This window comes from Coregonus clupeaformis, unplaced genomic scaffold, assembly GCF_020615455.1.
Source record: "Coregonus clupeaformis isolate EN_2021a unplaced genomic scaffold, ASM2061545v1 scaf3336, whole genome shotgun sequence".
Classification (NCBI taxonomy): Eukaryota; Metazoa; Chordata; class Actinopteri; order Salmoniformes; family Salmonidae; genus Coregonus; species Coregonus clupeaformis.
Genome location: NW_025536790.1, coordinates 16,339 through 32,508, shown reverse-complemented (window position 1 = coordinate 32,508; position 16,170 = coordinate 16,339). Strand labels below are relative to the sequence as shown.

At 41.8% G+C, this 16,170-nt stretch overlaps 1 protein-coding gene and 1 long non-coding RNA gene across 2 annotated transcripts; one reads left to right on the top strand and one right to left on the bottom strand.

Annotated features, from left to right (window-relative positions):
* Positions 1 to 2,768: 2,768 nt before the first annotated feature.
* Positions 2,769 to 3,659, top strand: LOC121559222. The gene is made up of 2 exons (XR_005998715.2): positions 2,769 to 3,158; positions 3,280 to 3,659. It is a non-coding gene; the product is annotated as an uncharacterized LOC121559222 (long non-coding RNA).
* A 5,670-nt stretch (positions 3,660 to 9,329) lies between these two features.
* LOC121559212 (skin secretory protein xP2) lies at positions 9,330 to 14,892 on the bottom strand. Its single transcript, XM_041872497.2, has 2 exons — positions 14,731 to 14,892; positions 9,330 to 11,565 (listed from the first exon to the last, which is right to left on the bottom strand). Exon 2 carries the CDS (start codon positions 11,555 to 11,557, stop codon positions 9,899 to 9,901), a length of 1,659 nt encoding a protein of 552 aa, XP_041728431.2. The 5' UTR covers positions 11,558 to 11,565; positions 14,731 to 14,892; the 3' UTR covers positions 9,330 to 9,898.
* Positions 14,893 to 16,170: the final 1,278 nt, after the last annotated feature.

The window sequence follows — 16,170 nt, the reverse complement described above, 5'->3', positions numbered from 1 at the left end:
TATGTATGCAATAAGGCACTAAAGTCATTCTGCAACAAACAAAAAAACACAGCATACACTTTTTGGCTCAAATGCAAACCCTTACGTTTGGGGCAAATCCAGAACAAAACACATCACTGTGTAACTGCCTCCTTATTTTCAAGCATGGTGGTGGCTGCATCATGGTAGGGTATTCTTGACATCGGCAAACAATGAGGAGACTTTCAGGATGAAAAGAAACGGGATGGAGCTAAGCACAGGCAAAATCCTAGAGGAAAACCTGCTTCAGTCTGCTTTGCACCAGACACTTGGAGAGGAATTCCCCTTTCAGCAGGACCATAGCCTACAACACAAAGCCAAATCTACACTGGAATTGCTTACCAAGAAGACAGTGAATTTTCCTGAGCGGCTAAGTTACAGTTTTGACTGAAATCTGCTTGAAAATCTATGGCAAGACTTGAAACTGCTGTCTAGCCATGCTCCCCAACACCTTGACAGAGCTTGAGAATTATGAAAATAATAATGGGCAAATATTGCACAATACAGGTGTGTAAAGCTCTTATGATACTTACCCAAGAAGACTCACAGCTGTGATCGCTGCCAAAGGTGTTTCTAACATGTATTGACTCAGGGGGATGAATCCTTATCTAGTCAAGGTGTATTATTATTTGATTTTTCATTCATCTTAAAACAAAAAAACATTTTTCTTCCACTTTGAGATTACAGAGTATTTTGTGTAGATCGTTGACAAAAAATGACAATTAAATCAATTTTAATCCCACTTTGTAACGTAACAAAAAGTTCAAGGGGTGTAGACTTTCTATAGGCACTATACAACTTTTGTTTTACAATCATATCTTTATGGGCGTGTTTGCAAATGTATAGGTAACACTTTATTATAAAGATACATTAACTAACATGTATTAATGCAATATTCCACATGTATAAGCCATTTAGTAAGGCATTTACAAAGCATGAAGCATTTTAATATGTTAACTACAATATTAATAAAGACACTATTAAACTATAGATAATACTATTTGTTCATAATGAATGAAGTATTAAGATTTAACCTGAAATAAATAATGAAATGAACATGAAGCAGGTTCTAGCAATATTTGTGTTGTGTTCTTGACTCTTCAGATTACCTTTAGACTCACTCAGGAATGGGAACAGAGACAGATAAACAGTTTAAGATGCAACGAGTGCTTTACTGAAAAGTTGTCTTACATTGCTTCAGGAAGTCTTTCCTAAACCCACTTCAATAGCCATGACACTTAGCGTTAGAACTAAGGCTACGGAAACCCACTTACAACAAGTGGAACTTAGTCAAAGTGTGGCTATCCCTCTCCTGTTGTTGAGAACTTCAACTGCTCCTTTCTAACAATATTTCGGTTAAAGTTGCTATAGAAATAAAATGTTGTATTGAATCTGATCAAATTATGAAGGATTATTCATAAGCATGGGGTGTCGCTAGTAAAATAAAAAACAAGGATTAGTTTGCATGCTACAACAATAAATTACAAAGGGTTTTTGTGAATTTGGATTGACTTACCATTCAACCAAATTGTTGGTGTCAGAATCAACATGGTTGTAGCAACGTCCATAATCTGCCCATGTTCGGCCAATCCTTTCCCAGTACAGCTTGAAGTACTGAGAGACAGCAGGATAATCTTCAAAGTGCTTCAGGAAATCCTTGACAGTTTCCTCAAAGTCAAAAAAACAGGTAGCTAAATATAATAATAAGATGCAATCATTTGCCATTCGTGAGAAGAGCGAATATTGATTTATTTTATCTTTGAATTCTAAAATAATTAGAAATAGGCATCTATTTCCTATTATTTATTTCATTTCCACGATCATTGAAGAATAAATTCCTCACCTTTTCTGACTGTGATGGTTTCATACTCGTGAAATAGCTTGTAGGCCTACAACAAGTTAGGATAGGCTACCATTCGTCCCATCTCTAATTGGACCTACTTCACAGTAGTAAATAGATAAGCTATTTCAAATATTTTGCTCTATGAGATCCAATCCTAAGTTTAACGGTAGAACAGAAGTTCACCTTTCCATTGACGTTTGTAGACTACGTCTGAATACTGTAATGTCAAATTTCTCTAGTAGACAATATTTAATATATAAACATAATACATCATACATATAGGCCTATAACCATTGCTGAATACATTGCTCACCTTTTCTGGCCATGATGAGTTCACATTCCCGAAGTAGCCATACAACAAATGACCATGCATCTCTCATTTAATTGGGCCTATTAGATGAGCTATTATAATTTCAAGTTTTTGCTCTATGCATCCGAAAGGGAGCGCGGTTTATAAAATACAGTATAATTTAACGTTTGAACAGACAGTTGATCTTTTGCATTGAAGTACTCAGGCTACCACTGTAAGTTGTTCTACTGTAGTTTTCATTTCTTTCCGAGGAGACAATGTTTCAGAATTCGGCAACATTATTGAATTTAAATGCTGTTTACAGGTCCACAACAATTCAGAAACGGTCAGATACAGCAAATGTCACTGCCAACACCTCCAAATACATTTGACCAAGTTCGCCATTGCTATTTCCTTTAGATACGGTCTAGGCCTAATTCCAAGAATTCCAAAGTATAAAGCAAATAATGGTGTTATTGTAACCATAAAAGGTGAGCATTTTATAACGCTCATTAACTCGCGCACCATTTTTCGATAGGTCTGATTTATAATGGGAAGCGTGTATGTATGGCGTGCGCCAAGTTCATAAATCTCTATATTTTTGGACATGCGCAGAATGGTGGAGGCAGATATTTAGTGTTAAATTACGCTACGGTTATGAACTGCCACAATCTGCCCCTGGGCTGCCACAATCGTCATATGAAGATCAAGGAGAGACACACTCATTTGACGATTCAGGACCGCCACAGTCATGACAATCCAGGACCGCCACATCCACAATCCAAGACCACCTCGGTCATATGACGATCCAGGACCGCCACATTCATATGATGATCCAGGACCGCCAGTCATCTGATGATCCAGGACTGCCACAGTCGACCATCCACATTAGGAGAAAATCCGATTCAGGGAAGACTTGCCTCAATGCATTTGAAAGTCTGGCCAGACCGCACTCAACAGAACAAATAGTATCCCCCAGTTTTGGCCTTTGGACATGCAGAATTGCAGGTGAAACTTGCCCATTGACCATTTCAGAAATATATTTATCTTCATCATAGTCTGGTTTTATGATGTGGACTTCAATGTGTGTTTTTCTCTATTCCTTTCTTTCTTTCTTTCTCAATCACAGTTAATTTTTTTATGAAGCCATCCATGCCTACCTCAAAAATGTAATCTGACATGTAAAACTCAAAAAGCATAAATGTTTGAGGTCAGTTACAACAATTGTTGATAATCCAGGACTTCCACAGTCATGTGACAATCCAGAACCACCACACTTATATGACGATCCAGGACAACCGTAGTGATATGACGATCCAGGACGACCAGTCATATGAAGATCCAGGACATACACAGTGATATGACATTCCAGGCTAATAAGAAGCATGGGATGGCACTTTAGTGCTAGCTAATTCATTACTCTTAGCAGGCTAGCTCGATACTAAGTGGGGGTCTATAACAAGGCTGTGGTCTATAAGAAGGCTAAACAAATAAATATTTTCAGTAACATCGTACTTGTAATGTTTTAACTTGAGGTTCATGGTAAAGGAAAATGTACCTCATATGTTGAATAGCAGTGCAGATTTTGCAGCAGCGCACAGCTGGTCAGTCAGATGCATTAGATTTCATTTATTTTGACGGATCCAAGGGGGGCATTGCATATCTTGCGCATGTTGATGATGTTATAAGGCAGACGATGGTCTGATTGGTTGATGGACTTGTTGGTCCAGGGACAACTTAATAAAGACGATACAGAAATGTGTCCTACTTGGTGAAATCATGACATGCGACATGCACCAAAACCAAAACTGTCAAGCCTGCCATTGACGCATTGACGTCAGTCATTATTATGGTAATTCAAGATGGCGCTACCCATACCTCTAATAAACGTTGATCAATATCAAAATCCTAAAAATAAAGATGTTTCTATGTTAAATGCACATTTTAGTATTAGTGGGTGGAATACATCTCTTTGCTTAGCTGTACTTCCTGAAGTGTTTCCATTCCCCTTTAAGATATCTTTACTTTTACTCAAGAATGACAATTGAGTACTTTTTCAACCACTGGAGATATGATGATAAGCCTTTAGATGTTACTTAAACTGAATATTTGGTGTTACTTAAACTGATTATTATCTGAGTAAACTGATTATTTGGTGTAAACACAAATCTGTTGAGTATCTAAATGAGGCAATCAAGCAGCTCATCTTGAAGACCTGTAAGGTTGTGCTGTGGGCACCGGTTCCCAGGTTCCCCTGACTCCATTTAATGGCCCAGAATGATTGTCGGAGTATACAATTCTATTTTTTTCTGCCTGCTGATGGCTGAGGGAAGGAGGTGTGACAAAGGCCTGATCTCCCCCATACAGACCCCATGCTGGGGCCGTCATCAGCACTCTCTCTCAGGGGAAGAACGTTATGCTTCCCACACATGCATGCACACACGTACACCTGTGAACAAACAAACACACACATCGCGCACACACACATACACACACACACACACTACCAAGAGACACATTGAGTATGGCCAGCTTTAAAGTGCTCGCTCACCCCCAGTAGTAGTTTGAAAGAGGAGCAAGTGCTCTGCAGATGAAGGGAATCACAGGCCTTTCAGTGGCCATTAGGGCTAACACCATGGATCAATAAGGATCCGTATTACCGCTGAGGTCTGACTAATCGGCTTCTGCAGGCCCGCATATAATGACAGCATTAGTGCAGATGCCCAGATGGATAGCATGTTGGGAGACAATGATGAATCAGAGACAGATGGAGATAGAGAGGGAGATACAGAGAGGGGAAAATAGGTTACACATATTAGTTGACGTGAGATTTCAGAAAATAATGTTCTTACAGGAAAAGTCCCCTTTAGTGCTGAATGTTCATATTGGTATAATCATTTACATCATGTTCTTTTAGCTGACATTTTTAGGGAACGATTCCGGCTTAAGCTACAGAGGAAGTAAGTAGTCCCTTTAAATAAAAAAAGCAGACATCATGTGGTTATAAGAAAGTAACAAATTCACCACATAGCGTGTTTTTTCATGAGGAGAAAAACCTGGACTCATATTTGGATGTATCTATCCACCAGGCTGATACTCGTGCTTGAATAGTAAATAATGTTGAGTTTGTCTTGTTGCCACCTGACACCCATTAGCTGTAAGCCCAGCTGAGGGGCAGCTGCATGTATCTTCTCTCTCTACACCGTTTTTAATATAGGCTCATGTTGTTGGAAATCTGCAGCCTCCAGTACCAGGATGTTGGCTTGGGTTTCATTTAATTACTGTCTCAATGTATCTTCCTCATTCTCTCCAAGTCACTGCTCGCTTGTCTGACTGTGTTCAACAATATGAATGTAAAAAAGATTTGTATTCTGTAGAGGTACATGCTATTGTATGCTGTGAAATGTGGAGGGGATCTGGCTGTTTTACTTCCTACTCGTGATAATATGGCCTTTGAATTGAGTACACATTTTCCTTCCTGTTTTCTTTCAAAGGCACCACAGAGAAATAGCTAAAAAAAACGAGGGCCTTCCACACATGAAAAAAGGGAACAGGAAAGCACTTTCAGCTCTGTGCCAAAGCGTTAGTATAGAGCGCATAGTGTTAGAGTAACCAAGCAATGAAGCTGGGGATGCACAACTATGCAACTTATAGGCAGTCTTTAAATCAAGATGCAAGCAGGGCCTCTACCCCAAACCACAGGTCACAGAGACCCTAGCACAGAGAGAGAGAGAGAGAGAGAGAGAGAGAGAGAGAGAGAGAGAGAGAGAGAGAGAGAGAGAGAGAGAGAGAGAGAGAGAGAGAGAGAGAGAGAGAGAGCTGTTTAAAGGAGAAACACCTCACCCCACCAAGTGTAATAGCCTCAGTCTGGGGTGAAGTACTGTAACTGGATTCCTCATGTTAAAATTTCCACAGTATGATCCCATCCCCTCAGAACGGCCTAAACCAATGAAAACTTGGCAAACACATGCCGTTGCTTACAAGGATTTTTCTCCTTTAAATGAGAGAAAAATATGTTAATATTTGATGCTGTGGTTTTTTCTCCAGTCCTTGGTTACATAACTGTTGGGTTTGGGAAAAAATGTTCTCCTCCTTTGAGCAAGTATTAAAAAGAGGTTAGCTAGGGGAGCAGGGGAAGTTTTAAACCTCTTGGTCACAATGGAGTTTTTAGAGGTGATATTGACAGTAGAGCTGGTCTGTTTCTATGGAGAAAAACGCAAACTTTGAATAATGCAAACACAACCAAACCCTTGGGAGTAGCTATTGGATATACATGATTTCTGTGTTTGCAGACTGTAACAGATACTGTATATCCTAGAATTTTTCTGACAAATGAATAGCCCACCTATCCCTTAAAATCTATGATTTTTTAAAATCTATTGACAAGTTAAATAGTCTGTATCATGATGATGCTATGGAAATATCAGCTTGAATCAATCCCTGTACTGTGAGCAATCTACTGTAACTTGTCAAGCTTACTTTAATCTCACTGATGATCTATTGATTGAAATGTAAGGGGGATTTAGATAATGATAATTTACAGATAGTTTCCTGAGATAAATAGGGAAATTTATCAAACTGTTTTCATACACACTCTAACCATTTGACACAGAACGCTTCAGATGGGAAAGAGAAAACAACCCAGCGTGTCCATCCACCCAACCCCCCAGCTCTCAAAACCATTCCTTTCATACATCTGAGGGCCTGAGTATTTCTTTAAGAAACCAGAGCGAGAATTCAGGGTTGCTAGGTGGAGGAGCTCATTATGACGCCGTTGGAAGATGCTTGGAACCTTTGATATCTACATTGAATCTTCTCTCAGATTTTGACCCACGCTCTATAAATTCTGTATGAGATACCATATACATACACCATAGACACTCATAAACACACACACAGACTCATGAACACACACACACAAACACACACACAACGCGCATCCACAAACACATAACATTTAACTCCCTTGTGCTAATGCATGTGCTTTGGCACCTACATGAGAATACCCTCTCGCCTCTTTTAAGATGTAGGTGCAAGCACCATGCTCAGGAGCATTCCGCAAGGGCCGATGAAGTAGGTGTCAAAACCTGTATTACCTCACTGCCAGTGACATTCTACAGCCGTTTCATCCTTCTCTTCCACCCTCTCCACCCCCCTACCCAATTTCAGCCCCTGAAACAGTATAAAAATGTCTCAAGCCAAAAGAGAGATTAGCTCATTTGTCATGGTTGTGTTCTCCTCTGTGCTGCGTCAGAGCTCTTCCTTTCATCCTAGACCCTCATCCCCCACTCACCCCCGCCCACCCCCTTGAAAGCCCCTTCCTCCTCCAAGAATGCATGCCCCTCCCCCAACCCCTTGCCATTTCAATCTCTGAAATGTGTGTGTGTGTGTGCTGCTCACAGAAATAGAATGAATAGAACGGCCGTCCCCATTCAAGTCAATGATGGCATAATGGGTGGACTGGCAGCCATTTTGAGTGTACCCACTCCAGGAAGTAAAAGCAGGAAATGTACCCTTGAATCTGTGCTGTGATTTTTTGAGTCAACTCAACTGACATTACAAAAAAGTAATTCTATTGTATGAGCCATCACCATGGCAATCCAGCATCAGTTGACAGAACATTCCATATTGCCATGGAAACGATTGCATCACAATACCAGGTAGCCATTCCCTGTAGCTCAGTTGGTAGAGCATGGCACTTGCAACGCCAGGGTTGTGGGTTCGTTTCCCAAGGGGGGCAAGTATGAAAAAATTTATGCACTCACTAACTGTAAGTCGCTCTGGATAAGAGCATCTGCTAAATGACTAAAATGTAAAATGTATACCCATGAGTTTACCAGTCAAATAGATGCGGTAAAGAGGTCAATGGAACACAGACAGTTGGGGATAGAAGAAGGACGCTGGATTGGCGCATATATAACAAAGTGGATATTCGTCATGATTTATGTATTGTAACAGGCCCACAATGTGGTTACTAAAGTCCAATTTGGCTGTTTTTGCTGCATGACATTTAGAAGTTGTTCCTTTTCTGGTTTAGTAGAAGTGACTGCTAAATGCTAACTCCTGTTCGTATAAGCTGGTAGGATAGCTAGCATACAGAAATCGGTGGTGTTAGTCAAAGTCGTTTTTTTAACTGCAATGGTGTTGATTGGTGACGATGGCATGAAAATGCTTTGGGGTTGACATCTATACAAACATTATATTCAGATTTTTACCTCAACATAGTGTGAAATACACATATAAACAATAGCCTAAATGCAGGAAAATTTTGCTGGGGGGAAATGAGGAGATTCTGGATCTTTCCCCAACGGCATATTTCCCCCACGTGTTTCCATGGCATTTCCATTGTTTGGGTCGAGTTCCATTGACCTCTTTACCACATCTTTTGCCAGGGTTAGAGCTTCCAAGCCCTCTCTATTCATTCTATTTCTATGGTGCTGCCTGCCTACCACAGCTTGCAGTTCCAGTGAGATGGGCTATTTTGATGTAAAAGGTAGAGGAAGAGACAACCTATGAAATGATCTGTCTGCATGCATCAACATGGTCATATTTTTCAAACAAACACACGGGCAAGCCAAGCTCCACAAAACAAAATATTTGCAAGGCCAATGACCTCAAGGACGTTGTTCTACAGATAATACAATCAGGTGACTCTAACCCAAAATAAACCTGGTCTGTATGTAACTGTAGAAGTTTAAAATGTATGATGTTCTGTAGATAATGTCTCCTATTGCTGATATTGATGCACTCAATCTATCAGCCAACAACAAGAAAGCACTGGACTAATTTCAGTTTTAATAGATCTCCATTGTTTGCACCTAGATTTACTAAGGGTTACTTATTGGGCGGCAGGTAGCTTAGTGGTTAAGAGCGTTGTGCCAGTAACCGAAAGGTCTCTGGTTCTAATCCCCGAGCCGACTAGGTGAAAAATCTGTCGATGTGCCCTTGAGCAAGGCACTTAACCCTAATTGCTCCTGTAAGTCGCTCTGGATAAGAGCGTCTGCTAAATGACCAATTTATTTTATTATAATCAATCATAAAGGTCTCTTAAAATACAGTTGAAATAATTGTAATATGTTAAAATTGACTAAAATGACCCATCATTATACAATAAGGCCCTGTGTCAAATGACTTTTGCCTAATTGATATAGAATACATAAGAACAAAAGAACAATCAGGTATAACAGTCTTTTTTTATTCTCCATTCCAAGCCATCAATGAACATTCCTCACTGTTTGCACCATTATTAAAGGCCAAAACTTTTCATCTATTATTTTTTTATATAGTTAAGGAAAGGATATGTGAAAGACTAAATTAGATCACTATTGAATGCTATTCCAATAAACCATTTTTAATATTCATCAGGCTCACACACAAAGTCAAGACTATTCATTCCATTCATCATTTCCATCGTTAATGTCACATTTTTGCTCTGTTGTCCAGTTTTTTTCCCGGTCTGTCTATACTCATCCCTCAACATTCGCTGGCTTTCATCTCACCACAAATGCTGCAAACACAAGCTACCCCTCTGCAACGACATGTGGGGCACAAAGACTCAACACTGCATCCATGTCTCACATCTCTTCCTACATGTATCTCACTCCCCCTCTCTATACTTGAGTGGTTGTATTTCCTTTTGGATAACCGGAAACTCCTTTACCACAACAGATATTTTTATATTTATCTTCAGAAGCCTGTGTTGTTGGAGGTGTTTTCGGATCATTAGGGACTTCACATTTATATTAGATTCAGACCAAGTCAACAGCCTGACTTATTGCCTCTGGAATCTGGATGTCGCCATTCAGGTTCAAGTCCTTTTTAAATTCACAGTCACTTTGCACCTCAACGGGATCCTCTGGCTTGTCAATGCTGTTGACACATTCCTTTTTCTGTGGCTCCGGGGCAGACACGGCAGCCGGCTCGGCCGCCTGCTCCTGACACTCCCCATTGACCTCAGGGGCAGAAGGCTCAGCAGCAGCCTCCTCTGCAGAAACAACTTCCCTGTTGTCCAGCACAGCCTCCTCTAGCTCAGGGTTGGCCTCCTCTGCAGCTGCAGGTGCAGCAGATTCTGAAATGACGATCTCCGGGATGGGTTCTGCGATGTCGGCAGCCTCTGGCTCTGCTGTTTCCGTTACTGCATCAGCAGCTTCAGGTTCAAGCTCTGCTACAGATTCTTCTAAAGGTGCGGGGAGCTCTTCAGCGGCTGGTTCTAGGATGGATTTTGGTTCTGCGGTTGCCTCTGGCTTTGCAGCTGCCTCTGTTGCTGACTCTGACACGGCTTCTGCAACTGATGCTGGCTCCTCCTCCGGGGCGGGTGATGCTGCTTCTGCATCTACTGGTGCCTCGACCACATCCTCAGGTTCTGGGGCCTCCCCTGTAACAGTCTCTGGTTCAGGCTCTGGAACAGCATGCTCAGGTTCTGTAGTGTCTGTAATCTCTGCTGCCACCTCTGTGGCTTGTTCTGTAGCCTCAGAAGCCTCTTCTGGTGCTGCGGCTAGTTCCACAGAGGCTGCCGCAGGCTCTTCTGGTGCAGGCTCTTTTGGTGCTGCCTCAGGCTCTTCTGGTGCAGGCTCTTTTGGTGCTGCCTCAGGCTCTTCTGGTGCAGGCTCTTTTGATGCTGCCGAAGGCTCTTCTGGTGCAGGCTCTTTTGGTGCTGCCGTGGGCTCTTCTGGTGCAGCCTCTTCCACTGCAGGCTCTTTTGGTGCTGCCGCAGGCTCTTCTGGTGCAGCCTTTTCCACTGCAGGCTCTTTTGGTGCTGCCGCAGGCTCTTCTGGTGCAGGCTCTACCACTACAGCCACTGGTTCCTCTAGTGCCGCTGGTTCTTCTGGTGCCGCTGGTTTCTCTGGTGCTGCCACCAGTTCCCCTGGTGATGCTGCTGGTTCCTCAGCTGCTGCAGGTTCTTCCGGTGCTGCCACTGGCTCTTCTGGAGCTGCAAGCTCTTCTGGTGCTGCGGCTGGTTCCTCTGCTACTGCTGCAGGTTCTTCTGGTGCCGCCACTGGCTCTTCTGGTGCTGCAGCTGGTTCTTCTGGAGCCACTGGTTCTTCTGGGGCTGCAGGTTCTTCTGGTGCTGCAGCTGGTGCTGGTTCTGCTGGTGCTGCCGCAGGTTCATCTGGTACAGCCGCTGGCTCTGCGGTAGCCCCCTTGGCCACTGCCTCTATAGCTGACAGGGCCTCTTCTGTCGCTTCTGTGATGGCTACCGCTGCCGACTCCACTGCTCCCTCCACCGCAGCAGACACCTCAGGAGCAGCCTTTGCTGCCAACTCAGCGACCGGAGCTGGTGCTTTGATCTCCACGGCATGGGCCACGGCCTCAACGGCACTCACAGCAGCCGCAGTAATCTCCTCCTTCTTGTCCTTTGGGTCACTGACATCGTACCCCTTCTTCCTCTTGCTCAGCTTGCCTCCCATGGTGTCTCCTAAAAGTGAATCATAAAATCAGAATTTCTTAACAAGTGTGACAGGTTGTTGCATTTGATCATCTATGCATAGCATATATCTGTTTCCTTTAATTACCTCAATACCAAGTTAAAGCTGAAGAAAATGCAAGGCATTGCAATCATGCCAACATAGTGGCTCCTGTCTCCGTTGTAAGAGAGCACTCAGTCAGGCTTTAAAGGGGGAGGGCATTTCAATGTGGAGACCACACTCTGCCAAATACTATTGGCTAAAAAACAAACGACCACTGCATGGGAACTACTCCAAGTTCTAAACTCTCCAGTGCTCTTGTATAAACAACAGGACAAGACACCCTCTCTGGAGTCTTAGGTAATATTATTATGTGTCAAGTGAGCCTCCCATTCTACTGTTGCACTGGCAATGGAGCATGACTAGGACCTGTTCAACAAGCCTGGTGAAAATGATTGTATAATCTGCTAACCCGCTATAGCTATCTAGTGTACTGTAAATAAGTAAGGGATAATCAACGAGGAGCTATGCGTTCTATGGAAAATAATGAACGACGTGGAATGCCCTTCAAGCCAATCAGAAGTGAGTATTCAACAATGCCATGGTATAAGTACTTTAAAACGACAGGTTGGTGATACATTTTTTGGGGCTATGGTCTGGATTTGGTCTATCGTTTGGTGCAATGGTTAGATAAAATTCAGGCCAGGGTAAGCATGGATAAGACAACATGTTATTTTACAGACCACAAACTCCTGTTCTGCACACTCCTCTTACTTTGCAACCACTAAAGCATGGGAATTAAGTAAGGGATAAACAACGAGGGGTTATGCGTTCTATGTAAAATAATGAATGATGTGGAAGGTGTATTCCACAACGCGCTAGCGGAGTGGAACTGACCTTCCACAGAGTTGCATTATTTTCCAGAGAACCCATAGAGCCCCGAGTTGAATATCCATTTTATACCATCCCTTTTATACCATGGCTATAATTTAACACATTTGCCACTAGAAATGTGTTAATTTGCCGGTAGACATGTGTTCAACATGCACTGAAGTAGCTAGCTAGTATGTTTACTAGATAGCTACAGTAGTTGCTATGGTAACCAAACAAACAGACTTGCTAGTTTAGCATGCTTTAGAATGCTCTAAATAATGCATGCTCTAGAATGCCCTTCAAGCCAATCAGAAAGGAGTATTCAACAATGCCATGGTATAATACTGAGTTGTAGTATTCTGAGTAGTAGTAGTATGCATCGTCCACAGATGACAACAAAAACATATAGCTAAACTATTTGCTTAAGTATGTGTGTAGGGTTAAGGTTATCACATTGGTCTCACTCACAAAATAGTGTTTATTTTACTCCATTGCCATGCTTGTAAGAGGAAGAGCTGATTTCAACATACTTTAACTTCCCTTCCCTCTATTAGAAAACCGAGAACTGGAAGTTAAATGTGATCTGAGAGATTATGTTTGGTGATAATAGTACTAAATTAACCCTTAAAATAACAGTAGGCTGGCTGTCACAGAAATCAATATTTACCATTGCAATGGATATACTAAACAAGGATTACAGGTTACAGGTTTCTTCTGCCTGACATACAGTATCAAGTGAAGCCAAAAGGTGGAAAATGCTCAACATCCTGGCGGTTCTCAAAAAAGGCTATTCTTTGCGGCAAAACCAATCACGAACGTAACAATAGACTATGACATTTTCTGCAAGTACTTCGATTGATCATATCCAAAATGTCACAAACATAGTTGAATTTAATCTGGCTTTTTCGTCAGATGGGTGAGAGAGAGAGACTGCCATATAGCATATTTATTTGAACTGCAACACACACGGGCGTGATCATAATAGGAGCTGTCCATTGTGCTGCATTGGGGCAATCAAGATGGGATGCGGACAGAGGGAGCCATGCGCCAGCGCTGGCTATAGGCTATACAGCTCAATCCATGCTGATATCAGAGCAGTGATTTTCCCCCTCTACTAGGGTATGGGATAAACAGGCTTTCATATTCCTCCCAATCACTGCCCATATTTAAGGCTCACTATAGCATGCGAATGAAGTCAATTGCGGGGGTTATTTATATGTATTTTACTCAATTAATTGAATCGGTTAACATGACATTTGCCTATACACACACATTAAAATAAAAACAGTCAGACATTTCAAAAACAGATTTCAATACACATCTGCCAAAAGCACATGACAATGTGCACGCATTGGGGAAGTACATGTAGCCTATAGGCGACAAGGGGATGAAATAGTACCAGTTTAGGGGTGTGAGGGATAAACCAGTTACAGCAATATGATCACACACAGATTACTGTAAACACTACGGGGTAGCCATGTGTTATTTTCTCGTAAAACTCAAATAGGGCTAAAGACACGTTGATTACGATGAGGGAAAATGCGCAGAGAATTTTACAACTCCTGTTGCCACAGCAAGGCTCTGAGAGACGGGCATCCTAGCCTGCTACAGAATGAAGTTAACTGTGAAATCCACCTGATTGTAAAAAGTATAACTTTTATAGTTTGGATGGATGACAGTCTTTGATGTTTGTCATTATAGAACAAATAGAAGTCACTGATTTAAAACGATATATTATCGACAGTGAAGGCACAAGCGCAGTTACTCCATCCCCCCACCCACATACCCCCGCTACTCCCTTCTATCTACCCTGTTCATTAATGTAGCCATACCGTCTAGTGTGGCTCCACAGGCGTGTAGAGGAACGATGGAAAATATGTTTGTATTTTTTCTATTAAACTTGAATCTTGATTTGTCATCTTATTCTACACTTGATATTTTTTTAATGTATTACATAAATTGATTTGGGCACACACAGCCCTGTCATCCTGATGCTTCTGGGTGATTTTTTTTCTACACCTCATAGCGCAGACAAATTGTTAAAATCTCAGGAAGACTCTTTGGAGCGTTCACATAATAAAACGCTAATCATGACTCGAAGATGATGAATGTGAAAATCTATGCACGCACCGGTAGGAATGCAAATACATGAACAAAAGAGAACAAAGGATAGCTTATCCAACTCTTTCTCCCTTTATTCTTCATTCTCCAATTTACCACAACAGCAGGCTATATGTTTTCTTCTTTTCTCCAGAATAAAAAAATATAACAAGCTGAAAAATATAGATAAAAAGTTCACCAACCTGGATTTCTGTCTTAACGGTAAGGCGAGTCGAGGAACTGATGTATTCCCTTGCAAGATTGAGCATGGACTGATAGTAGAAATAAGCTTGCGACTGAAAGCTGCACCAAAGTCCTCCTCGCTCCCTGAGGTGCAATCTAGGACTGTGCTTTTTTGAAGAGTGCCCCTATAGGTTTGCCAGACATCAGTCGCTATCACAATCTATCCTACCCACTGCCTGTAATTTAGGGAAGAGTGGGGTAAGTTTAGCTATTTTTTACATTCAGCATCACTCTGTCAAGGGAAATATAGTATTCTTTCTAACAAAGATATCTAGGCTACATATATTTCAGGATGTTGTGTATCCCTGGAAATATTCAGAATTCATGTAAACATTACAGTTTTGAAAACAGCTTGTTTTCTCTTGGTACAACTTACCCCTGGTATTGGGTCAGTTGTGCCGCGGGACAGGGTAAGTTAAGCCGCCTATACATTTCTGTTCTGAATGAAATATTACCACTACCTTTTTAAAACCATGTCTATCTGAGAGGAGGCTGGTGGGAGGAGCTATAGGAGGACAGACTAATTGTAATGGCTGAAATGGAACCAATGGAACGGAGTCAAACATGCGGTTTCCATATATTTAATGTGTTTGATACCGTTCCATTTATACCATTCCAGCTTTCACAATGACCCCTTCCTCCTATAGCTCCTCACACCAGCCTCCACTGGTCTATCCTTATTTCCCAAACACAAATCAACACAATCACAATCACTTGTTTGTCTTTTAATAATTTTAAGCATATTTTAACACAGGCTTAACACCTAACAAACAAAAAACACAGGCCAGGCACTGTTGTTACCTCATTTCCCAGCGACAATGAAACGCTTCTAGCGCACAGTGCTAACTAGCTAGTCATTTCACACTGGTTACACTCACCCCCCTTTGACCTCCTCCTTCTCTGCAGCAACCAGTGATCCGGGTCAACAGCATCAATATAACAGTGTTGCTTCCGTCCCTCTCCTTGCCCCAACCTGGGCTTGAACCAGGGACCCTCTGAACACATTGACAACAGTCACCCTCGAAGCATCGTTACCTATCGCTCCACAAAAGCCTAGCATAGCAAGGGAATCATCTACTTCAATGTCTCAGAGTGAGTGACATCACAGATTGAAATGCTACTAGCACGCACTGCTAACTAGCCTGCCATTTCACACCAGTTACACAAGGATGCACTTTCACGCTAGGTTTAGGACCTCATATAGAAGCTTATAGAGACCCCAGCTGATGTATAGAACAATCTTTAAATTATCTACTTTGGTGTAGATACAAGCATCATGAAACCTCTTAACACAATACATTCATTTGACTTAGTGAAAATCAATTTTTTGGACCTAACTTGCTTACCACTTTTTCCATGTGGTTTCCTCCTTCACAGACTCCATGAAATGATTACCTCTT

What these genes read in the sequence shown, in the direction of transcription:
- LOC121559212 (XM_041872497.2), bottom strand. Translation starts at nt 11,557, where the DNA reads ATGGGAGGCAAGCTGAGCAAGAGGAAGAAGGGGTACGATGTCAGTGAC.